The sequence below is a fragment of the Balaenoptera borealis genome (genome assembly GCF_965194805.1).
Source record: "Balaenoptera borealis genome assembly, chromosome: 8".
NCBI classification, from domain to species: domain Eukaryota; kingdom Metazoa; phylum Chordata; class Mammalia; order Artiodactyla; family Balaenopteridae; genus Balaenoptera; species Balaenoptera borealis.
In genome coordinates, this window is record NC_138865.1 from 52028528 (window position 1) to 52054449 (window position 25922).

General features: G+C 41.4%; 1 protein-coding gene across 4 annotated transcripts; it reads left to right on the forward strand.

Annotated features, from left to right (window-relative positions):
- Positions 1–164: 164 nt before the first annotated feature.
- On the forward strand, positions 165–24883 carry LOC309632763 (cyclin-dependent kinase inhibitor 2A-like). Of its 4 annotated transcripts, none has more exons than XM_082400617.1 (4): positions 401–540; positions 22098–22404; positions 24354–24547; positions 24646–24883. In XM_082400617.1, exons 2-3 carry the CDS (start codon positions 22101–22103, stop codon positions 24539–24541), a joined length of 492 nt encoding a protein of 163 aa, XP_082256743.1. In that variant the 5' UTR covers positions 401–540; positions 22098–22100; the 3' UTR covers positions 24542–24547; positions 24646–24883. The 4 variants fall into 4 exon arrangements, with proteins under 4 accessions (XP_082256744.1, XP_082256743.1, XP_082256745.1 ...); XM_082400620.1 differs by lacking the exon at positions 401–540 and adding an exon at positions 18680–18813 and having other exon boundaries at positions 24646–24881; XM_082400618.1 differs by lacking the exons at positions 401–540; positions 24646–24883 and adding an exon at positions 165–179.
- Positions 24884–25922: the final 1039 nt, after the last annotated feature.

Here is a 25922-nt window from a genome sequence, read left to right on the forward strand (position 1 = left end):
CGCGCGGAGGGTGGGAAGGTGGCGGCGCGGGCGGGGGGGACGCGGACAGGGCGGGAAAGAGGAGGTGGGCGGGAGGGAGAGGAACCTAGGACGCTAGCTGCCCGCGCGCGCGCCTCCAGGCGCCTCAGCCCGCCTTTCCCGCGCGCGCTGGGCGCAGAACGGTTCTGGGCTCTGAGGAGGTGGGGGGCGAGCGGGCGCGCGCAGGGAAGGCGGGTGCGCGCGTGCGGGGCGGGGATGGGCTGGGGGCGGCGCGTGGGTCTCAGTTTGCTATCGGGGGGCGGGCGCCGAGCTGCCTACCTCTGAAGTCAAAAGGCGGCGCAGCGACCGCCGAGCCCGGCGGCGGCAAGAACATGGTGCGCCGACTCTTGATCACAGTGCGGATTCGGCGCGCGTACGGCCCGCCGCGAGTCAGGGCTTTCGTCGTGCAGATCGCGCGGCCAGCGCGTGAGTGGGCAGCGCCGGTTGTGCGGGCCGCTGCGGACCTCGTGCTGATGCTAGTGAGGAGCCAGCGCAGAGCGCAGCAACCGCATCCTAGACCAGGTAGGAAAGGCCTCGAAAATCCCGGGCGCAATCGGCCCTTGGGTGACTTTGATGTAAGCTAATACACAGATAAATCATCTCCGGACGAGGTTGGAGGAGGTTGTTTCGGGGGGGTGGAGGCTCCTTCCACTTTCTCTCCATACGGGTTACAGTTACTTAGAGGTGCTGTTCTCCCATTATGTGGAGCCCGGAGCCGCCTTCACACACCTCCTAAATCCCGTGAAACTCTGGGGGAAACCGGGAGATTCTAAACCCACTTTAGAAGTCAGTCACTCCTGAATTTCCTGAGTGGGAATCAGTAAACACACACACACACACACACACACACACACACAAGGTGTATTTCTAAGGCACTTTATTGTGCCCTGGAGGAAAGTAGCACTAACGGTCTTAGTTTTCTGGAGGCCGCCTTTTTTCTCCCCAGTCTTCCTGCCTGGTCAACCCTCCCTCCTTCCAGTAGTGGAGGACGTTTGAGGGTGCGGGCTCGCACAGAGTTTGACTTCCCGAAATAGTAACATTGATCTTGATCGAAGGATCAGTAACTGCTAAGAGGAGCAAATCACTTGCTTTTGCAGTCAATGGAGAGTCAGACTTTCGCAGTGAGATGGAGGTTTCTTCTTCAGCGGCCTGGTGTATCTAAGTACTTGGGACAATGCCCGTATGTTTAGCAGAAGACAGAACTACAGTGGGGAGTCTAAGGATCACACCGATCATATTTTAGTCATCTCAGGCCCCAATTAACAGGCCCCAAATGAGGCCTACTTCTTGAAAGACAGAATTCTAGGTAGTTTTGTCCCCACAGAAGATAAATCTTTACATAGTCGATGTAATTTCCTATGACCAGGATAGTTGAAATATATATATAGTTACAATATATAGAGTCCCAGTTAGAACTTGGGTAATGAATCCAAAAACAATTTAATGAGGCTTCATTTTTGTGACCTTCCTCGTGGCATTATTTCCCCATGAATATGTGTTTTGAAAAAGCAAAGGTCAGCAGAGGGGGAATTATTTTTTATTGTAACGTTAATAGACTTTTTGACATGTAAATGTAAAACTGTTAACACTATCAGTGTTTAATCAGGTGCCTCAATTTCTATTGGCAAAAATCTACAAACAATTTATAGGGAAAATACACATTTTCTTTTTCATATTATTATTGAAGTTCAGAGTTTTTTTTGGAATTAGTAGAAGGAGCTTGTAAAGAATTTCAAGGCATGTTGCTGGTCTTGATTTCAGTTCATTATAAAACATTAACAGGATCCATTTTTTTTAAAACGGTGCTTTATCTGTACCAGCAAGCATTTAGCCACTATGATATGTTTTTGAATATCTTCGTTTTTAATATTATTCTCTATATAAAGTTATTTTATTTAAATTATTAAGTTGCATCCAAAACTCTAGAGTAACAAAGTAGAAAAATTTAATCTATGTAAATACTATAATTATGTGTTTTCTATTTTAGGAATACATAATATAATATTGTGCTTATTTTAAGTTAGAGAAATATTCATTTTATAATATATTTATTGTATAAGTGTTAAAAATATAAAAATGATAGATTCATTGAAAATAGCCATTTATTTCTTGTTATTTAGGTATAAATCAATTTTCAGGAATGAAAGTTATTTTTACATGCATTGACTATGTGAAAAGCCCAATTTTCAGCAAATATCTGAAGACAGAACACATGACGTAGATAGAATAGAATATGTTTTGAAAATATGTGCAATTCTCCAACTTCATATATGAAATTTTACACATATACAAACATCTGGAAGTATTAATTATAAGTGACATGTAATTATATATTTCACATTAATATATGTCTATGGTTATACTGATTTAAGAATATATATGGGTGGTAATTATGTTGGGACTCATACAATTCCTTGAGAGCAACAGTGCTAAAAACTAACTTGTATGAATTATTTAATACTAACGCAGACCTGTAAGGTGTTATTATTTTAACATATTTTTAGAGTTTTGCAAACATGTTCATTATGACTTTTTTTATATAACTGGAAACTGTATATAATAAAATTCCACATTACTAGTTTCTTATCCACACGTGCCTGATGAATTACACTAATTGACTCGTTACTTCTACCTTGGTGTGTTTACAGACTAGTCATATTTTTCTGAAATTAAATATTTATTTGTTTACTGTTACGTGGGAACTCTTAGGGTTTTTCCGCTCCTTTAACAGCATAGTGTCCTCTCAAGGTAAGCACTATATGGTTAGCATAAACCATTATTCCCAATGTGTACATGATCCCTAGCTTGTATTATGTTCTAAATGAACAATAATTCTTTCAGACATCAAGACTTAATATTCACTTACTTCTTTGGGGACTCTTGAATTTTAAAAAGTCCATTCTCATCCTAAGGTAACAACAACACAGCCTATTGCTGTCTATGTCCAACAGTATTTTACAGGTCTGCTAATTACATGTTAGTTCATCACAAGTAACTTAACACGGTAGGGTTAAGCTAAACCATTTTCCCAACATGTGAATGACACCTGATAGTAAAGTGATCTACATCATCTCAAAAATACCTTCTTAAAGGAAGGCTGAACATTTGGCCCAGTGTTTTTGCTCTTTTGAAATCTTTAGTCCTTTTTGAGAAGCATGACAATCTCACTTGCCCCAGTCCATCCTAAAACACCCTAGGCCAGAGAATCCTTCTCTCTGCTACAAAATCCAACCTCATAAAAATTTTTGTGGTGCTTTATTTCTACAGTTTAAATAATACAAACAATGGGTATAGTTTCATTTTCTAAACATATAATTATAATATTGAATAGTTTTAAAAAAAAACTACAGTTTTCTAAATTCTGATTTTCACATACCTGATGACTAATATTGCGTCTGTTTATTGACTGAAGATTAACGCACTTTCCTAAACACCTCACTGGCAAGAACATTTTTACATTATGTATCAAGAACTTGTAAAATAGCCATATACTTTTATTCAGTTTTTCTATATGTAGGCATTATTTTAAGGAAAGAAAGATTCTGACAAAGAGCAATACAAACAGATAAATAGTAGCAGGAAATTGAAAATTGCCTAAAATTCTAGCAATCACATTGTTAAATTATGTTCAATTATACCTATACTCTGGAATTATGGTCTGAAATATTTCAGATCTGGAATATAATAGACAATCATGTTTTTGAAGAATATTTAATAGAATGTAAAATTATTATATTATAAAGGTAGGTGATTTCCTTTTTTTTAAAAAAAAAAAGCAAGATTTAAAGCAATAAACAATTCTTATTCTTGCTTTTCCTCTCCGTCTCTCTCTCTCTTTCTCTCGTTCTTTCTCTACACATACACATACATACACACACACACACACACACACACACACACACAGAGCAATGTATCAAAATATCTATAGTGGCTTCCTCAGGATGGTTGGTGATCTTTATTTCTTCGTTACACTTTTGTGTCTTCCAAAGTGCTATGACCATCACCAGTTAAAAAAAAAAAGGAAAAAAACCGTTATTTTCATACAGTACAGATGAACTAAGAGCTTACTTAGCGTTAGTTGGGGAAGGAGTGAGAAAGGGTGAGGAAAATAAGTTGTACACGTATCCTATACAAGAAGGTGGCTTTAAGGTCTGGAGAAAGCCTGAGAGGGTTCTGACTTCAGACTGTAGGGCACGCTGTGCCTATTCACAACGTAGTTCGTTTTTAAATAAATGATAAATGGGTGGCTATACCTGTTTCCAAGGCACCTGGGTGTTAGGCCTCTCTGGTCCCAGCACTTGCCCCTCCTCGGGATCCCCTTCTCCCAAGTCCTCTCTGGACGACTTCAGGGTGGGGCTCTCCACTTCCCAGAGCTGGGCTGGGGTCGCAGCGGGTGTCCCCAGGACCCCAGAGTAGGAAGTGAGACTCGAAGTTGCTCGGACCTCGCCTCCTTCACCTCTCAACTACAACCACCCTCCTTGACTCATCCCTCACCCTCTCAATTCTTAGAGATGCTTCGGATGCTGGAGATTTTATTGGCCGCTGGGGTAGGACACAGGCCCACTTATCACCGAACTCCGCGAACGCACCCACCCCTTCTATTTTTAGCCTCCTCTGGGCCTCGCCCCTCACCCCAACTATTTCCGCAGGTAATATTTCATTAGAGTAACAGAGCAGAGCAGGATGGGGGCTGCCCTGGGTGAGGAAGGGGTGGGGACAGGCGGAGTCTGAGTGGGCTTCGTGGCTTCCAGAGGGGTGCAAGGTATGACAGGGGACATCTCTGGGTCACCTCCCCCAGCGTAAAACTGACTAGGCCTTTTTTTCTGGAAGGGAGGGAGCGGGATGGGACAGGTTCACTCCGAGGGAGGGAATGAGAGATCGTGAGGTGCACTTCCAAGCCTAGGCGGCTATTCCATTACCTTCCAGGCTAGGTGGCGACCAGAGTATTGAAAGGCCTCGTTTTCTTTGTTTCTCTGTCTGGGGTGCAAGGTGTAAAGAATGGCCCGTCATATTTTTCTAGTGATGATGTCTCTCAATAGTTTTCTTCTTATACTGAAGCTTTCCTCATGTTTGAAAACTTTCTCCTTTAGTCAAGACATTCAAATAAAATCATTTATTAGAATGAAAAAACATCAGTCAGTATTAAAATAAGGTCAACTTCTATGTCAGTAAGCCAACCGACGGAGAAAACCTTAGGAATAAATAAAGGCTTTGTTCAGTAGGAGAAGGAAGGTCCTTTTAAAGACTGCTCCATCTTAGAAAATGCCCACCAATCTGGGGTCTCCGCAGAGTCACCATATCCTACTTCATGGTATTTCACTATGTGTTCAGCAATCCCATGTGTATTGACAATTGTTGAATTTACTAAATGTCAATAACATTTGTTTTTTAAAGAAAGGAGGATTGAAGAAAATCTCTGCCTGTCAGTGCAGTTTTATATTTCATAAACCCTGGAATGATTGTTGCAGTTGGGTAGAACTACATAATCAGAAAGAAGTCATAAAGGAGAAAAAATTAAAATGTCAACTACAAGATTTAAAATTACAGTGCCTCAGAGGTCCTTTGAAAAAGAATAAGTTGATTTTTATTTTTTATCACAAATGACTTTTTAATTCTTCTTCAACTAGCTCTCAATTTCCCCCTTTACCTTCAAAAAGAAAATCTCAGAATTTATTTAAATGGTTGCGAAGCCAGTAGGAGTTTTTTCTCAGGGAAAAAAAGTTTTGTAGATTGTAGAGGTTCAGAACTATATGAACAAAGACATGTAATCTCTTAAACAAATTGCAACTAATAAAATTGTGCAATCAGAGTGGTGTTAATAAATATGCCCTCACTTTCTTAATTTAAGCATGAGAATAATGTGACGTCAAAGAAGTAAGGCAAAGGTTATCAGCAGCATCCTTACCTGGGCTGCTGTTTAAAATACATATTTCTGGAGCTCACCCTCATAATATCTGATGCAGCAGATTTGCTGTGGGTCCCAAGAATCTGCATTTTAAAGCATTTAAGGGGGATTCTGTTAGGAGGTGGCTCCTTGGGACAAATATGGCCAACATTGCTTTTTTAAACCTTATTTTTGCTCACTTATTTTTGAATCGAGGTTCAGGCTTTTAGATAAGATTTAAAATTTTAGAATCACACTTTGGGTGTCAGGAAGGACACTGAGAATCTGAATAAATCATTGGAGGAGCTATTTTACCAAATGAAGGAGACCCTTTATTATTATTATGTGATCCTTCATCTGAATTGGAAAAGATTATCTCTTAGATGCCAGATCTCTACAATCAGAACACATTTTGGCGCGAAGAATGTAACAGGATACACTTGTGCATTAAAGCTTGTAGCACCAGCCAGAAAATTTCCACAAAAGACATCACCTTTTTGAAACACTACATACACTTACTGTTGTTTACATAGGATGGAGGGTCCTCGATAGATAGATAGATAGATAGATAGATAGAGTAATAAGTAATAAGGGATTTCTTTTATTTTACTTTATCTTCCAAACCAGAAACCAGGCAGTAAACATAACAACGTAAAATTATGTAAGAGAAGAAAAAGAAAACATAAAAGTATTCCACAGATTTAAATTATATTTATTTATGATCAAGGCAAAATTGCAGTAGAATGTAGCCATAACAGAATAAGGCACTTATAGACAAAATGAGGGGTCTTTGTGTCTATAAAAGCACATTGATGAGGGGGAAATATATAGAATAATGTAAGCTAAAGAATAATTTGCCGTTTAAGTAAAACAAAAATATTATGCCTTCCAACTTATAATTTTTCTGCTTTTAAACTACATTTTTCTAATGTTACACCTATTACTTTGCTGATGTATTAGGGGGAAAAGCTTACGTTTTACTTTCTTTTTTTGAGTGCCACCATTTTCTTGCTCTGAATCTCTCAGGCTGCCAGACCATCTGACTCAGCAATTGTACAACTCTTTCACCCAATTTAAAGAAACAGCAACTATCCAAAAACAATGAATCCCCCCAGTTGCAAATCTTTCCCAACCTGTAGAACTAGCAGTATATTTTAATTCTGAAATAATTGTTAAATGTACATACAACATGGGACACTTTGAATTTTACTCCATTCAATTTGCATGCTGAATAATTGAAACTGAATATATTTTATGTAACACAATTTTTAAAAGAAGTTTATTGAAACTTTCTTCTAAAAGCATATGGTCAAGTTTGCTTTCTCTTTTCCCTCAAAATAATTATGAGGAGCTTAACAGTAATAGAGCACATCAACTTACATTATCTTATTTAATTGTCACATTATCCTTATGTTTTAGGGATTTTATTCTCTCATTTCACAGACTGGAGACTGAGGCTCTGATAGGTTGCATGGTCTGTCAAAAGTCATTGACTAGTAACTCGTGCCAAATTGAACTAGGTGTGCTTCTTGCCCCAAATGCCCTAACTTAGCCCTTTATAACTGCCTCTTGAGTGAATACATGTTTTATATATATATATATACACACACACACACACACACACATATGTGTGTGTGTATATATATATATACATACACACGTGTGTGTGTGTATATATATATATACATACACATATATATACCTATATGTGTGTATATATATATATGGTTTCAGTTCCATCTCTTATAGTTAGTTTTTGTTTTGTAAATTGCTTAACTCCCTTGGATCTCTGTTTTACTCAGCATCAGCCACATATGTTCTAGCATATATTGATTAGGTGAATGAAAAGTTCTGAAAAATAAGGCAGTTTAATAACGGAAGTCCTAAAAGCCATTGAATCTCATAATAAAACAAGAAAATTAACTTCTTTCAGAAATTCATTTCTTGCCCAGAATAAAAGTAATTGAAAACTCCCTTATAAATTAAGTATAAATTACTCACTTACACTTCGATTTAAGAGCAGTAAATAGGAAACCTATGCACCAGCATAGGAATCACTTGAAGCACGAAGTAGAAATGTCACTTTCTTGGAATATATGATCTGTGATTAGATTCCATTTCCTTTACTTACTGGCTGTGTGGTATTAGGACTAAGTACTTAAAACTCTCAATGCTTCCACTTTCTTATCTGTAAACCTAAGGTGGTACCCTATAGTACTCATTCATTAAGAACTAGATAAAATAGTATATGCAAAGATATGTTGTAAACTTTCAATTCATCACATACATTTGTCAATTATTGTTAAAGTGCCTAATTAAACTAATCCTTAAAAGCACATTAGTTTACTTTTACAGTAAATGCCTTCTTAACTATAATTTAATTATTTAGAGCAGCTAGAAACTCCTCAACTCCATTTTAAAGAATATCATAATAAAAATATATTTATTCAAATCCCTGGCATATTCCAAGGTGTCAGGTAAATTTGTACAAAAAATCAGTGTAAACTTGTACAGAAACCCTATATGATGGCCTTTACAGTGTGATTCTAAACTTTTCTAGTATTCATAATTACTAAATAGCTATTAAACGATAGTCATGAACTTCTGTTTTCTAAGATAAGAAATTAAATTAGTTTTAGAAAACTGAAAAAGTTATTAACTTGCCTTCAATTTATGAAAAAATTCAATAACTCCAAATAATAATTTCTGGAGGGACCACTGAGATAATGGGCTCTCGATTCCTTCAGAACAGTTGCTGCAGTCTGAATATCTGAATCAATAGTTTCGGCACAGAATTTTCTAAAAATTCTTTAGTGTGAAGAGTGTGCATGCGTGCGTGTGTGTGTGTATGTGTGTGTGTGTGTGTGTGTCGTGGAAGGAAAGAGGGGAAGAAGCATTAAAGTCATCCTCAAAACCTCCAAAATGTCTGCTTTGGAAGGTGGCCTGCAACTATTCTTATTCACATTTAGTAGGATATCAAAGAGACAAAATATGTTAAATATACTTCCTTAGGCAAAATTGACTTAGGTATATAAAATTAGTGCAGAGAAACATAAAGTATGCTCTATTATCATTGCCTTTAAAAAATGAAGTCTGGGAGTTATCATCTTAACCATAAGAAAGAGAAATATAAAACTATACCCTCAACCCAGAGACTCAAAGGAAAACATGAGTGGGAATGTTAAATCTGTAAGTGAAAGGTGCTAAAACATGAATAGGAAGCATTTTCTGATTTATTCAGGATTGATGTATATCATCATGAAGTTGATTCCTTCCAGAGGAGTGTAATCCCATATTGGGTGAAGAATGTGACTCCAGGAAGAGTGAGCCAACACAGAAAATTTTCTTATGATCTTTTACAATATCAGAGGATAGTTTGGCTTCAGAATTTTCAGAAGTCCAGGAAAGGCAAAAAAAAAAAAAAAACAAAAAAAAAAAACAAAAACATGAAGATAACAGACTCTAGAGCCCAAAGAAGGCAGGCTACTCTTAAGGGATAGTTGTGGGGAGGGTGGTAACTAGGTCTCCCTTTGAAGAGGAAAGCTTCAATATAGATGTTTCCCCAAAATTAGAGTATCCTAAATCATCGTTAAACCCAATCAATCAACCATGAACACTCAACTTCCACCAAGAGTGAAAACTGAACACAATATTACTGCTCTGTGAGTTTCACTTTCTCAAGGCAATAATAGCACATACAAGCATCAGCAGGATAGGCAGAAATGGAATACTGTATGTGTTCAAGGTTAGCAATTAAGAGAGCAACACGTGTTTGAAAGGAGAAAATCTGTGCAATCAAGGAGGAAAACGAGGGAGGCTGGGAATAGAGGTTTAGAGAAGGTAAACTTTATAATTTCTCAATTTTGCCTATAGTTTCCCCATTGTACTTTCTACTTGAACTGCACTCCAAGGAATGGTTGTGGGTAGCAATGAATGCAGAGGAAACATTGAACACAGTAACACACTCCATTGTCACTTCCCATGATTTAATGAAAGTTTTTGTGGAAGTACTTTTATTATAACACAGCCAACTTTATTACAAAGAAGCTCTGTTTTCATGGGGTTAGAACTCAAAGAAGACACAGTTAATCACACCTTCTGGAAGGGAGTTTGCTTGTTCAAACCACAGATACCTGCCAGAATGTATAGTAATGAGAAAAAAATACCCAAGAGGAAATTGACTTTGATGGCCTAAATGAATAAGAAGATAGTAAATGTCATATCCTTAAAAAAAAAAAAAAGTAAGTTCCATTTATTGAGAGCCCACTGTGTGCCTAGATTTTTCTATATCTGACATTCTTTATTCCTTATAATAACCCTATGAAATATGTTTTATTCCCCACTTTGAGAGGTGAGGAAATGGAGGCTCAGAAAGTTTATTCAAGTCTGCAGAACTGGTAAATGAGGGATGAGGGCTACCTGAGTATGAAGACTGAGATTGTCCCATTACCTATGCTGCATTTGTGTCTTCTCCAAGATTATTATTTAAGGCTGTGGTTGACATCCTCACCAACCACATTTGTCGCAGTCAGTGTAAGTAGCTGTGGCCATAGAAAGAACGTGAAGAGAGGACTGGGTTTAAGACCTGCAGGAAACACTTATTTGCTGGGTAACCATGGCAGTGCACTACCCCTCCATTTCCTTATCTATAAATCATAAGGGTAGCTTTTTGAAAAGCAATTTTTCAATATGTGTCACAAGACTTAGACTCTTTGAAAACCTGCAGTACTATTTGTTGTAGCAGTTAGAAGCACCTTAAATATCTGACAACAGGAGCATCAGTAGGTAAACTGGAGCTTTTTTCCCCCCGTGGAGTACGTTGTAGCTTTTAAAAGTAGTGTTTATAAAGCAATTTTGGAGAATTTGGGAAAATGCTCTAATGATGAGTGAAAGGAAAAACTCATTTCAAAATTGTATTATATCCACAAGAACTGAGCAAGGATAAAAGACAGGAAGGAAATATTTCAAAATGTTGTTACTGTTTCAGTGTAGTATAATTTTTCATTTTCTTTATGAAGCTCATTTCTTACATTTTTTACATATGTGAACTATAATCAGGAAAAAGTCATTCAAAAATGAGGGGACTGGATTAAGTCACTTTGAGGGACTTCGAGATCCAAATTTCTATCACTATGTGTATTATTATCCAAGAATAATCACACAGAAGCACAGTAATTCACAAAGGTGGAAATCCTGTCACCTTGGTCCAGAATTTACAACCTGCCTGATGGCACAGTTCTCATAGAAAAGGAAGCATTGCTGAGTTGTCCACCATGTCCTGTACAAATCAATCAGCAGGGAAACATAGTGGGGAGAGTGTGCACCTCTCAGACAGAACTGGGAACCGTGGGCTTGAACTCCATCTCCTTGTACCTTGTGACTTAAGCACTCTGGGCTTCTTTTTTTCTAATTAATGAAGAAAGGATACTACTCTCTATTCCACAGGACAGTTGTGGGATTCCAAATGACATATGTAAAGCTGCTTAATGCTTATCACATAATTGGGGTTCAATAAATGGTAGCCATTATGATTTTGCTGGCAACTTTAAATGAATTTTCTGTTGTTTCTGTTTCTGTCTGTCTCTCTCTCCTCTAATTATATGCTTTACTTATTTTGTCCCTCAGGATGAGGCTAATTCTAATTCTCCATATCTGTGCATGTAAACAAATTATGCACGTATGCACACAAATACATACTGTATCTATTGATATATATATACATACCATATATATATAAAGCAAGAGAGACACACACAGACACACACACAGTGCTAGTCTTTTAGTTTTTTTCAACTGGCCAAGTAGCCACAGATAGGCATAAGTAATTCAACAAAAGAAACTTCTCAACAAACAAAAACAGACATTTACAAAACAATTGAGTTAGGGAGTGATTGTTTTCATGAGCTTCAAAGCTTCCTCATTTCACAAGCCTCCACTCTAGAGATATTTTTAATAGTAAACTCCTTACATAGATTTAAAATTACATTTGTTTTGCACACAATTTCGAAAAGACATCTGCTATATAACAAGTTATCCTCAAAATGATCTTGGGAAGATGATGATAGATACTACAGATTCTATACCCAGTTAATACTTTGGAAAATAAGACTGAAAAATTAGGACTTACCTATAATTATGTATCAGGTTTATAATAAGTTAAAGGGATTTTGAGTTTTGTGCTCTTTGCCCAAGTCCTGTTTGAGCAGGAAGATAAATTTTACAATAATTCTGAGTGAAAGTGAAAAGAGCTATCATAGAGTCCCTAAAAGAGTGCCTTATTCATAGCAGATACTCAATAATTGTGCTGTATTGAATTTAGTTAGAGAATAGTAAAAAGGAAAAGAAAATATCCTCCACCTTGAATTTTCCAAAGATCTAATCCTTGGGGGCACATTCCCTTGTCTTAACTAACCTGTGACAGAGGTCTGCTCTTTTTCTCAGAGGTCTCCCTTTTTGTTAAAGTTACCTTTTATCCTTGCGGAAAAATAAATAATTAAAGGAAAACCTTGCATTCGTTGCCATTTTTCACCCAAGAAAGTCCTTCTTTCCCATTTAAAATACCCAGATTGGACACTGAGCCCTCAGAATTCTTACCCAGGGGCACTTTGAGGGGCACTTTTCTTAGCTGAACAACAATCTCTTGAGGCACAGTTGCTATTATGCCTACTTTGTAGATGCAGATTTCAAAGCCAGAATAAAGTATTACTTTCTCAAGGTAATAAAGTCGGTGGTGGAGCTAGGCCTGTGGTCTTTACTTTGGTAACTCTTTCTATATTAAAAGGGGTACATGAAATTATTCTTCCGTTGCTTTAGTCTTCAAATAATCCTCTACCGCACCCAGCATTCCACCCTAGAGCCCATCTATTCAGGCTTAACCCAGCTATGTCCAGAAGCTCCATTAACAGAGCATACCTGCTCTGATAAGCTATTTCATAAGGAGGTCTTGTTAATTATTGGATCCTCTCCAGACCCTGAAATACAACATCTTTTTCCTAGTAACACAGGTCTGAAGTGTCAGTTGTCAGAGTGCATCCTCCTTCTCCTATACTGTTAATGTAGGCTCCCCTAAAGCGTGCATTCCAATTCCAGACCAACTTCCTCCTCCAGAGAATCAAACATGTTGATGGTTGTTACCAATTTACCCTACCCTTGGCTAAGGACCCTTCTTTTTTTGTATACACAACTTAAAGCCAAGTGCCTGACATATAGTATGAACTCAGTTACTCTTTCTCAAATAAAGTTATGAATAATGGTTTTCAGAAAAGCAATGCTCAATGCTTATTTGTCTAATAAAATGTATTACGTTTACTTAATTAATTATATGGCTAATATATGCATATAGTACAAAATCCAAACAATACAAGTTGTAGAGTGTGACAAGAAAATCACATGCCCATCCCAGTTCCCCATTTCTTCTCCCCACAGTTAACAGACTTTTCTATATCTGTCCAGAGGTATTCTATATATATTTTATTTTTAACTTCAAACTATATTTTGAACAATTCTTTTATAACAATACTAATATTAAATATGGTAAACAGATGTATGCTTTTGTGTGTATTGCCTCACTTGATATAATAACCTCATGAGATATAAAGGTAGAGCAAGATAGAGTCCATTTTAAGGATATGGACATTGAAGCTAAGAATAGCCTCAAAGGATTTCACAATCAAAAAGCATGTTGTTAGATAGTCAAATCAGGACTGTCACTTGGTCCCAATTCAGAGCTGTTTATCCAATACCCTTTATTTTCCTGATAAAATGATGTTAGTTTACATATGATGTATTTGCATATCATGCATATCATACCTTGCCAATCCTGCAGTGCCTTGTAAGAACCAGAACCTAATTTCAGAATACTACCTTCTCAAATATCTTTCTTTCTCTTTCTGGTGATGTGTTGAATTAATGTTCACATCTAGAATTACTATTCTTGGATTTGTAGGGTCACAGGAGCACCATCATTGCAAGGCTTCCTTTAATTTAAAGAGTCAGGTGCTCCTCTAGTGTCACCTACCCTCAGCTGTGTTCTCCAGGCTGATGAAAAGCCTTCTAAGTCCGACTTAGCCCATCCCTCTTTCCTCATAACAGATATCCTAAACCTTCACCACTCTCACTTCCTAACCCACCATCTTATCATCACTGAAAACAAGCCAGCCTCTTTGTTCATGGAAGGAAGTGTTTCAACTTCCTCCCTGCCCTGACCTTTTCTCCCTTCTCAAATCTAGCTGAATCTCCTGCATCCAAATTTGTGATGACTCCCTGTGCCTTATATTCCTTTGCTTCCTTACTTTTTAGGTGCCTCAGGTCCTCAGCAATACCCTATCTTGCCTATGTCCTCAGTTTCTCTTTTTTTTCTCTCCTAACTGTTCTTCCTGTCACCTGGCACTTTTCCTTTAGGGTACGTGTGTGCTCAGGCCTCTTGCACCTTCCCTCTGCCTCCCCTCACCACTCACTGCCTTGAGCTGTCACAGCTAACCTGTGAAAGAGTAGCCTGCACAGAACGTCCCCACTTCCTCGGCATCCCATTCACTCCTGGTTTTCCTCCTGACAATCTGAGCAGCACTTAGCAAATGCCTTTGCAGGCTTTTCTTCCAGAAGTTTATTTTTCCAGTTTCTCACCATGCATCCCAGTAAATTACTTTCAGTTTTCCCAAACTTCTTTGCTCTCGCTTCTGCCTGGAACATCTTTCTTCTTCTTTTCCATCTTTATACTCCTACACTTTTCAAGACTAAGGTGAGCTTTCAGCATCCATGACGACTTTGCCTAAGCCACCAGAATGAGTTTGGTTCCATTTGCATTTTCTTGTGTCACCCTCTGCTTCCCTTTGCTCTTCTACACACATTACATATAATGCCTCATTTAATCCCTACAACAACTGTTTGAGGCGAGTACTATTATCCCAGTTATACAGATGAAAAAACTGAGGTCCAGGTACATTAAGTTACTTTGTTATAGAGCAACTAAGTGAAAAGTCTAATCTGAACCCAGGCATTCCAACTCAAGCCCATATGTTTAACATCTTCTACCCACCCCCTGCACTTAATACTCTACCCTTAACCTGTGAGCTTGTTGAATGAACATTCATTTTTTTAAATGAATAATCTTAAAAAACTGATCAGAATTGAGACAGATTTTTATTTCATAGTATAGATTTTCAAAACTGCGAACACAGCACAAACCTAAATAAGGCCATGACATCCTCAGGGAAGAAGAGAAGAAAGAAAGTTTGAGGAGGGTAATGGAAATAACCAACAAACTTTAGAATTTTTGAAGCTTTTTGACATACATCATCTTATTTTATCAATCCATGAAATATATTATAACTCCATTTTACACATGGGGAATCTGAGACTGGCATAACCAGCACCAGGATCCTGGGCTTTATATTTTATTTCTTCTGAGGGTTTTCCCCTCAGGTCTGAGCTGATATACATGAGTAAATTGGGAGTTTGGTAGTTCTTTGAAAGAAAAACTAGGAAAGCTTTCATACTATTATTAACTACTTATTTACACAATATTTCCAGTGGAGTATGGGATCAACTTCCAGAACAAAGGGGCCATACTCAAGGATACCATAATCTTTGGGGAACTCTACTGTAAGTGCTGGAGCTAATGCATACCTGTCTGAAACCTGCTCTTGAAGAAAGTCAACCTCCATGTCTGTATATAACGCATCCAAGGGATGTTTTTTGTTGTTTTTGTTGTTGTTTTTTTAAAATTTATGGCTGTGTTGGGTCTTCGTTTCTGTGCGAGGGCTTTCTCTAGTTGTGGCAAGCGGGGGCCACTCTTCATCGCGGTGCGCGGGCCTCTCACCATCGCGGCCTCTCTTGTTGCAGAGCACAGGCTCCAGACGCACAGGCTCAGTAATTGTGGCTCACGGGCCCAGTTGCTCCGCGGCATGTGGGATCTTCCCAGACCAGGGCTCGAACCCGTGTCCCCTGCATTAGCAGGCAGATTCTCAACCACTGCGCCACCAAGGAAGCCCCAAGGGATGTTTTTATATGATTCCATCACCCATTTCCTCCAGTAACCGTCCAATATACTGCATGAGAGTTTAAAGAGTTCCTGATGTAGGAATCTATAGTTGAGTTTTAGAGGAATTTCTGAATTCCCTAAAAGTTATATGTGCCAGTGAACACACTTTTTAAATAAAATTGCATACTTTATTTTTTGAGGAGAGGATATATAGCTTTCAACAGGTTCTCCAAAGGGCCTACTCTCCCTGCCCTAAGATTAGGAACCATCTTTTTAGTGATGAGAACTAATTTTGATATTAGTCTAAAAAGCCGGACATATTACAAGGGAAATCTGTTCCCTCCATCCCATCACCACAACGGCTATTTTCCCCTCCCCCATATAATACCTTAAGCTACATTAAAAGAATTTTATGTTCTCTACCACAGTTTGAATTTTCCACACCATTGTTGCCCTAATAATTGAGAGGTGCCTGGGGGAAAATATAAATGGCACAGTGATGGATTTTTATAATGGATTTGATATCCCATACGTGTTTTAATTGGCATCACTTAAAACTTCATGTGTTGCCTAATCTAACAGCAACTGAAAGTACAGTCAGGTATTCTGGGTCTTCAAGAGGAGTCAAGTCTGTCATACGGAGTGAAGTAAGTCAGAAAGAGAAAAACAAATACCATATGCTAATGCATATATATGGAATCTAAAAAAAAGAAAAAGGTTCTGAAGAACCTAGGGGCAGGACAGGAATAAAGACACAGACGTAGAGGTTGGACTTGAGGACACGGGGAGGGGGAAGGGGAAGCTGGGATGAAGTGAGAGAATGGCATGGACTTATATATACTACCAAATGTAAAATAGATAGCTAGTGGGAAGCAGCCACATAGCACAGGGAGATCAGCTCGGGGCTTTTTGACCACCTAGAGGGGTGGGATAGGGAGGGTGGGAGGGAGAAGCAAGAGGGAGGAGATATGGGGATATATGTATATGTATAGCTGATTCACTTTGTTATAAAGCAGAAACTAACACACCATTGTAAAGCAATTATACTCCAATAAAGATGTTAAAAAAAAAAAAAGAGGAGTCAAGCAGGTATTGAAACATAACTTTTAAAATAGAGCTGGGTTATGTAGTAGACAGATGAAGCATGTGACTAAGGCATCTGCAAAGCCTGAGCAACCCAGTCTTTTAAAAAAGTATATATATGTGTGTGTGGTGTGTGTGTGTGTGTGTGTGTGTGTCTGTGTCTGTGTGTATATATATATACACATATATATGTATATATATATATATATATGTAATAACCACAGGATAAGTTAGAACCTTGTTGGATTTTCTTTTGCTTATTATCCTCTTCATTTTGTTTAACTTTTCATTAAATATGTCGGTTTTTGGAGGATGTCTATCATTGTTTCGGTGATTAAGGTCTTCTTGCCTTCCCTTTTATATAATATTGATAATTCTACCCAAAGCATTTTCTTCTTTGTGTCTCATAACAGGATTGCAAAAGAATCCTCAAAATGGATAATTTAAGAGCTAACAGGCATTAGCTTAGGATGTGTGACACTGTTCTAAATACTTATGTGTATATCAATTCATTTAAAACTCAGAACAGTCCTATGAAGTAGGGACGACTCTTAACCCCCCATTTTATAACTAAGAGAATTTTAAGGTTTTTCCAGTAGGAAGGAGAGGTGTAGGGGGCGGGACAGAAGCGGCGCCAGGACAGTGTGTGATCCTGGTCTCTGAATCAACTCTGAATGCAACTCTGCCCCTAGAGCGCTGAGCACTTTTTCTGATCTAGGAGGAATTATTTATTAAGAACGGAGCCTATCAGCCCAGTGACTCCCTTGCCACTTTCCTATCTGCTTATACGCAGAAATCTCCACCATCCCTGTTAAACAGACCTCATCTTCTCGGAGCCAGCCCGTATACTAGGCACTAGTACCAGGCATTGTGTAAGCCTCGGAAACGCTCTCTCCCGACATCCGTTTTCATGTGTGTGGAGGGAGGGAGGCACAGGCTGGCGGGTGAGCACTCTCCAAAATGAACGTTTGAGCCAGGATTTCTGGCACAGCAGAGCCAGCGCGCGAAATCCAAGTGCAGAGTGTTGGAGGGGGAGTGTGTCGTCTGAAAGAAGGGAAGCCTCATGGTGGGATGGGTGATACCGATCCTCGGCTCTTACCGCGAGGACAGGCTGGCTGTTTCTTCTGATTAAAAGAGGAAGCAATACTTTGCCTAGGACACCAAACACACTGGTTCGAACTTGGCGGTTAGGAATCCCGTGCAACTCTCTAATGCCAGGCGGGGTGTACACGCGAGGAATTTCGCTTTGGTGGAACGAACTCGCTCAGAGCTGCGCGTGCGCCTCTGCTGGGGGTGGGGGCGCAGCGCTGGGAGGAGGGCGCGGGGGACGCGGGGAGGGGGCAGGTGGGAGGGCCCTGGGCGCCCTCCAGCCGGGGCTGCGCCGCGCTCCAGGGGCGGGCCGCTTCCGGCCGGTGCCCCCGGGCGGGCGGGCTGAGGACTCGTGACTGCGGAGGCATGAAGTGGGGCCCCTTCAGAGGTGTCTCATTTGCAGCGCGTTGGGAGCAAAAGGCGCCTCCTGGAAGAACGCGCGGAGGGCGCTCTCTGGAGTGGAAAGAGTCCGCGGGAGGAGTCGAGGAGCCGAGTCTGGGGGCCGCTTCCGCGGGCCCAGGAGGAGGAAAGAGGAGGGGCGGGCTGCTCCCGGGCGGCCGGGGCGGGCCGCCTGCACTCCAGGGAGGGGGGAGCGAGGGAGCGAGGGAGCGAGGGGTGAGCGTTGGGGAGCAGCATGGAGACCTCGGCTGACTGGCTGGCCACCGCCGCCGCCCGGGGCCGGGCTGACGAGGTGCGGGCGCTGCTCGAGGCGGGGGCGCCGGCCCACGCGCCGAACCGTTACGGTCGGAGCCCGATTCAGGTAGGTCGGCAGGCTTGCCGCGGGAAGGTGGCGGGGGAGCGGGGGGGGTGGCGGGGGGGCGGATGGCGGACGACTTAGAAGGACGAGGTTGGCCAGTGGATCGGAACCAGGTAAGCGATTCTAGGTAAAGGGGAGACTTCCTGGGGAGTTTTCAGACCGAGGTCGGAGTCGGAGACCTCCTTTCACCGACGCCCAGGGGGCTCAGGAAGCCACCGGAGGACTGGAAGGCACATGGGGTTCAGATCTGTAGACTGGTATGAAGATCTAGAGGGGAGAGCCTATTTGTGTTCATATAAACCGAAGTATGTTCTTCATCAGATGCGAAATTGACGAACGTTTGGGGTAAGAGTTTAAAGAAATGGAAGATTTGCTGGACCACTTAACCCCGAACTCACTGAATGGGGAATGGAGCTGATCATCCTCTTTGTTGGGAGTGGGGGGAGGGACTTCAGTGGAAATCTCCTGCTGTGTATGTTGGAATAAAGGTCGATTGAAATTTTTCAGAAGTAACTACACATCGTGTTTATTTTTTTTAACCGAGTAAGGAAAATATATACTTGTTAGGAAACAGACATATCTGAAGAAAAACGTTAATGTAACCTTGACTGAAATAATGCTGTCAATTTAGTAAACCACTTGGGGAGTATCTCCTATCATTTTGGGTATTTTAAACTTACTTGATGTAGGTTAATTTATTTGAGAGTTTTCAATTCCTCATAGTTTAAAAATGTCATTTCTCCCCTCCCCACTCCAGTTTTGTGTGTGTGAGGGTGTGTTGAGTTCGTTTTTCTGTTGTTTTTCGCCTTCACTAACTTCCTAAATCTGAGGCTAAAGACACAATCTTCCTGGCAGTCACTACCCTTGTTTTACGCCCAGTTTCGACAATGATTTTTGATTCTGAAAAACAAAAGTTATATGAAGCAAATGCACATTGCAAAAACTCCAGTCTAACAAGACAAAGGAAAAGTAACTGCACTTGGAACTTAACAGGTTTCACAAGTGAATCTTCCTTTCCTGAAACTATGCTACATAGGATAAATTTTACACACTTTTAGATACAGATATAGAAATAAAACTAAAATGCCTTCAAATTTGAGATTATTTGGGATTTGAAATGTGGAGAGATTTGGGGAGAGAAAGGTTGAATGGTTGTAGAAGAGAAGCATTGAGTCCTTTTTAAAAAATGCATGCCTGAGTCATAATTAGATATCTCTAAAATTTTGCCAGCACCTTGCAGACTGGGCGTTCAGCCTTCGAGTTCTAGAAGGTGTTAGATGAGACCTTATTGTTTAAATACAAAAAGAAAGTTGGATAATTAATTTTAAATCATTTTTAAATAAGATAAAAGCATAGACAAAAGGGGGTATGATTTTAGTTTTGAACCCTAACCAAATTTGTGCTTAATAGAAAAATACTTAGTTTATAGAAAAATTTTAATTACTAAATTAAATTTAGGTCATCAAGTTGACTTAGGCACCCTATAAATATTAGTTTGTTTGATTAAGTTTCTTTTTGCTTTGGATTGCTATTATTTAAATATTTAAATGTTATGTTACTTTTCAACCTTTAATACTGTGGCATATAATAAAACATTTAAAACCAGTTTTATGACTAAGATGAAGGACTTTATTTATCCAACCCAACTAATATATTTTCACCTGCATTATATACAGGCATGGAAGTGTACATACATGTACTAGCTCTGGCACTTGCAGTAGAGCTTCCAAAACATTATGACATCATCCTTGGGTGTGGCCCCTTTGTTTTGGAAATTAACCCATAATCTATTAGAAATCTAATAGTGTAAATAAGTAGTTAATAATATTGTGACAGTTTCACCAGTTTTTCTTTTAAAACAATTCTTTCTTCTAATGCACTGCATTAGTTTTTCTTTCTTTTTGTAGCTGTAAGTTGGTTCACTTATATTTTCTCTCTGTCTTTTTGAAAATTAAATCAGTTTCACTTTCTCCAGGACAGGAATCAACAAACGTACTGTAACTTGTTATGATTCCTTGGTTTGGACAGATTCATTTATGTTTAATACAGAATGTAACTAAAAATAAGTAATTCCTCTTTATAGTCACTATGGTCTTGCTAATATAAGCAAATAATGGTTACCCTAAAAAAAGAATAGTCTACCACCACCACCCACCATGTAACACTCAGATTGTAAGGTTGCTGTGATTGTGAACACCATTTCAAAATTCCTCTTTGGTAATGGCTTTGTATCAAAGATTATTTAGGAGCCAAATGAGATGAGCACCCCCTACTTAGTGAACTCTCAGAGTGTAATCTTGGAAAGTGTCTGAGTTTCCTATTTCTGCTATAACAAATTACCACAAATTTAGTATCAACATAAATTTATTATTTTATGGTTCTGGAAGTCAGAAGTCTAAAATGGATCCACAGGGCTGCACTCCTGTTGGGAGTTCTAAGGAAGAATCCATTTCCTTGTCTTTTCCAACGTCTAGTGACAGTCAACTTTCCTTGGCTCTTGGCCCCTGCATCTTCTCTCTGACCTCTGCTTCCATTCTTATATCTTCTCTCTGACTGTGTCCTTTTTTATAAGGAAACTTGTAATTAAGTTGAGCCCACCCTGACAATACAAGTTAATCTCCCTCAAAATCCTTAATTTAACCACATCTGCAAAGTCCCCTTTGCCATATAAGGTAATATATTCACAGCTTTTGAGTGTTAGGAAGTGGACATCTTTGGGGGGCATTACTTAGTTTACCAGAAGAAGGAATTTTAGGACTGGTTAGACAAACTTTCTCATTTTATTCTTAAAGAAATTGAAGTTTAACGTTCAGGGAAACCAAGGGTAGCTTAAAGTTTTGCAAGAATTAAGTTTTTGTAGGTTTTTTTTTTCTTTTTCATTTTTGCTTTTAAACAATTACCACGTTCTGGGCTTGGATATACAGCAGTGAACCATACAAAATCTCCGAGCCTTACATAATTTCATATCAAAATGAGGAAGAAAATACAGGAGGTTAGGCTGTAGTGAAAGCCAGTTTGTTCTTCACCCTTTTGCTGTTGTCTGTGACTCTGGCAGTTTTCTGTGCGTGGCTGGAACCCTGCAAAACGTTGGAGAATATAACAGAATGTGTACAGGAAAATGGAATAGGTAGGAGAACTGGCTAAGCGAGTTGGTAACTGAAAGAAAGTAGTACCTAGACACCTATGGCTTGTAAGGGCGTCTGCAAGGGCTGGGGGCTCCGCAAGTAGTTTCTTTATTCCTGCCCTTGCCCCCACCCCGGTCCTGACCGCTCTGCTCTCTCCGGCAGGTCATGATGATGGGCAGCGCCCGCGTGGCCGAGCTGCTGCTGCTCCACGGTGCGGACCCCAACTGCGCGGACCCCGCCACCCTCACCCGACCCGTGCACGACGCGGCCCGGGAGGGCTTCCTGGACACGCTGGTGGCGCTGCACCGAGCCGGGGCGCGGCTGGACGTGCGCGACGCCTGGGGCCGCCTGCCCGTGGACCTGGCTGAGGAGCGGGGCCACCGCGACGTCGCCCGCTACCTGCGCGCGGCTGCAGGGGCCACCGAAGGCGGGAGCCACGCCCGCGCAGACTCCGCGGAAGGTCCCGCAGGTGAGGTGGCTGATCCACGAGTTTGAACTCAGCTTCCGCAGCCCAGCGCACTCACTTTTCGGAAGAGAAAGTTGGGCCCAGGAGACTAGGGTATTTGGTCCTACCTCAGCTCACCCTGCCCACCCGTGGGACAACTCGTCTCCCGATCGCGCTGCCTCGTTAGGACTGCAGACGGGAAATAGCCCAAGATGGACTGTCGCACGTTAAAGCCCACCCCATAAACCGTGCCTCCCATCCCCTAAACACTTGAGAACCAGACGGTGGAAAATTGAGCACTCCGGAGGCTAGAGGTCTAGTGGCCCCTCTTCCTGCAAATTAGCTGGCTAGCTGCATCCTTTCAACCTTTCAACGGCCCCCAGTTTCCCCATTAGTTTAACAAGGCCGCTGAACCAACCCTGGAATTTCCAAAGCCAACTGCGCGTGGCATCATCTGGCAGAGATCTATCATTCCCGGCTCTATTGCAAAACTCTACTAAATCTGACCTTCTGCTCTATGCGGTGGAGTTTTTCAGAGCTCCCCCAGTGGGTTCTGAGGGCGACTGGGATGGAGACCTCGCCAACTCTCGCAGTCTGCACACTGGGATTCGCTGCACTCTGAGAAACAGAGACACTCTCTTAAGCTTTTCCCTCTCTTAAGCATTCTGTTATGATGGATATGCGGACCTCCTTGCCTCTTCCTACGACCACGAAGACTTCTTTTCCCTTGGCCCATTTCCCCCACCTCACTCCTACCTGCTTAAAGTACCAACTTTACTCTGACTTTTTTCTGAAGGGGGAATCATTTTATCTACCTATCTATCTACCTACCTATCTATCTATCTATAGCAATATACGAAATTACGCGAAAATTTAAGGTAAACCATGACTTCGAAGAGACTGAAATCTATCGTATTTTGGCTCAGAACTGGGGCACTAGGCTCCCTGTGCCTTAGGGGAGCCTAGGAGGATGGAGTGGAAAGGCTTGCTCTGGACCTTTGGGAGATGTCTTGAGTGCTAGGCCTTGGGTGTGAGAGGCACCCATACCTCCTTTAGCCTGCCACCCTCTCTCCTCCAACTGAAGCTTCCGTATGGAATGCGGCGTAGGACTAGGGGCCAATCACAGGGCTGTTGGGCGGAGCAAGAACTGGGAGGAGCTGAAGAGGAGGAGGATTTAGATGATGGAGTTGGTCCACAGGCAAATGAATAATCAAACCTAAGATATTTAACCCAGGTACACACGATCCCTCCCTCTTTCCCTCCCTCCCTCCCTCCCTTCCTTCCTATTTTTTTTTAAGTTCCTACTTGCGTGATCAGCCCCGTTCTAGATCAGACACAAAAGTGAATAGGACAAAACAGGAATCCTGCCCTCATAGAGCTTACATTCTGGGAAGTAGATTTTTAAGCAATATAACAGTGTATTTCGAAGAGTGAGTTTGTAAAACCGATGTGGTGGATAAGAATGAAGTGTGAATAGGCGGGGAGACTATCTTAAGAGTGGTCAGAGAACATGAGTCATGAGAAGAGATTAGCCACGGGAGGCAGAGAAACTCGAGTGCAAAAACTTACGTGAAAAAGAACTTGGCAGTTTAAGAGGACCCAAAGGCCAGCTGGAGCGAGTACGCAACGAGAGCAAAGAGGAGGGCAGAGGCCAGATAACGTAGTGGCCCTGTAAGTCCAAAAAAAAGGATGTTAGATCAAAACATGGATTTTGTTCTGGAAACGTTAGGAAACCATTAGCAGGTTTGGGAGACAGGGTCTGGGAAAGAAGATAGGACTGGAATCGAAGGTTCTCACACTGCGGAGCGCCCCTGAGCCTGAGGTGCTCTCTGGGTATGCGAGTTCGCCGAATCGCTGTTACCTGGGGACGTTCGAAGGGCAAGGCGACCCCTTCACCTCCAGTCGCCTGGCATTCTGTGTGGCAAACAACTTGGCACTCGTTATAGACCTGCTTGGTTCTCGCAACCCCGCAGGTTGCGCGGCTGCTCTCTCCCTGCCCTCGTCGAGCGGGTCCCGAACGCGGGAGCGGCCTGGCGAGCCCGGAGAAGTCCAGCGGGTCAAGCGGACGCGCTGCGAGATCGGGGAGGCTCGGGCGTGCGGCGGCGGCTGGGAGGGTCCAGACTCCCTAGACAGACCCTGTGCTGAGGATGGTGGATGTTAAGAAGAGGTGTCTGCACAGCCCGTGGGGGGCTGCGAGAGAGGAGGGAGGGTCGCACGTCTTTGACTTCTGGTTTCTAATGTCGTTTTTCTTTCTGCCTTCTACAGACAGTCCCGCCCTAAAGAATCATTGAAATTTAGAGACACTTCGACTACGTATTTTGATCTTCAGTCATCGAAGTTTGAATACAAGAACTACCCCCACCATATCTAAGTCTTCCCTGCTTAGTTCCAATTCATCAAATAACGCTTTTTAAAAATTGGAACTGCCTCCCCCTTCCTTCCCTTAAATTTTGCTATAAAATTAAAAAAACAAAAACAAAAAACCGGCACTGTTCTTGTCTTTTCATCGGGTTAGAGTTTTCGGGAGCGAGTACTCAGGCTCTGGGAACACATCTAAGCGGGCACTTCCTCTTTCGAGCCTCGCACCCGCCAGGCGCTGAGGTTATTACAGCCATTTTGTGAACTAGGAAAACGAAGCTTAAATGGATTACGTGACGCTTCTTGTGTCAAACTGCCCGCAAGGGGCGGAGCCCAGGCGCAAAAAAGTTTAAAACAAATAGGGTTCTTTCCGTTCACTCAGTCAACATTTATTGAGCACCTATTATGGCACCTTACCAGGGGTATAGTTGTGTGTGGGGGGGGGCGGGGGGAACAGATGTCCCTGGACAGGGCCAGGGACATCAACTAATAAGCACACAACACATAACTAGAAATTTTAAGGCCTATTTCATTGAATCGCAGATATAGCATTGTTTCCGAGACTCACCATTGTTTCACATACCTCTTAGAAAGAAAAACGCTGCAGGTAAGAGTGCATACCATAGAGTAATAAGACACATTCGGATTTCAGATAATGAAATGTCAAAAGCTGGGACTTTAGATCGATGAAAAGGGGTAAAAAGTGATAAATGGAAACTCCAGGGAGATCTCAGGTTGAGACTTCCCTTACTTACCTGGCTCCAGAATCCGAGCCCCGTAAGTAAGGTTTTTGGGTATTTTGCACAAAGCGTCACAGTCAATAGTAGGTGGCGGAGCCTGCAGAACGTGACCCACAACCAAGCGCAGAGTTCTGCATCCCGCTGGGGCCTGCGTGAGCTGGCCCTCCAGGCCGGCCCAGCGCTCCGGGATTCGCCAGTGGCGGGCTGTGAGGTTGTGGCTGTGACCGCCACCCAAGCCAAAAGCAGCTCCGCGCTTCTTTGCCAGAGCAGGGATGTTGCAGGAACGTAGCTCCAACTTCAGCTGGGGCTGCCTCAGTCTCCGTTGCTTATTGAGGTGAAATTCACATAAGATTAACAATTTTAAAGGGTATAATTCAGTGGCATTAGTACACTCACAATGTTGTGCAACCATCGCCATTTATCTAGTTCCAACATTTTCATCAT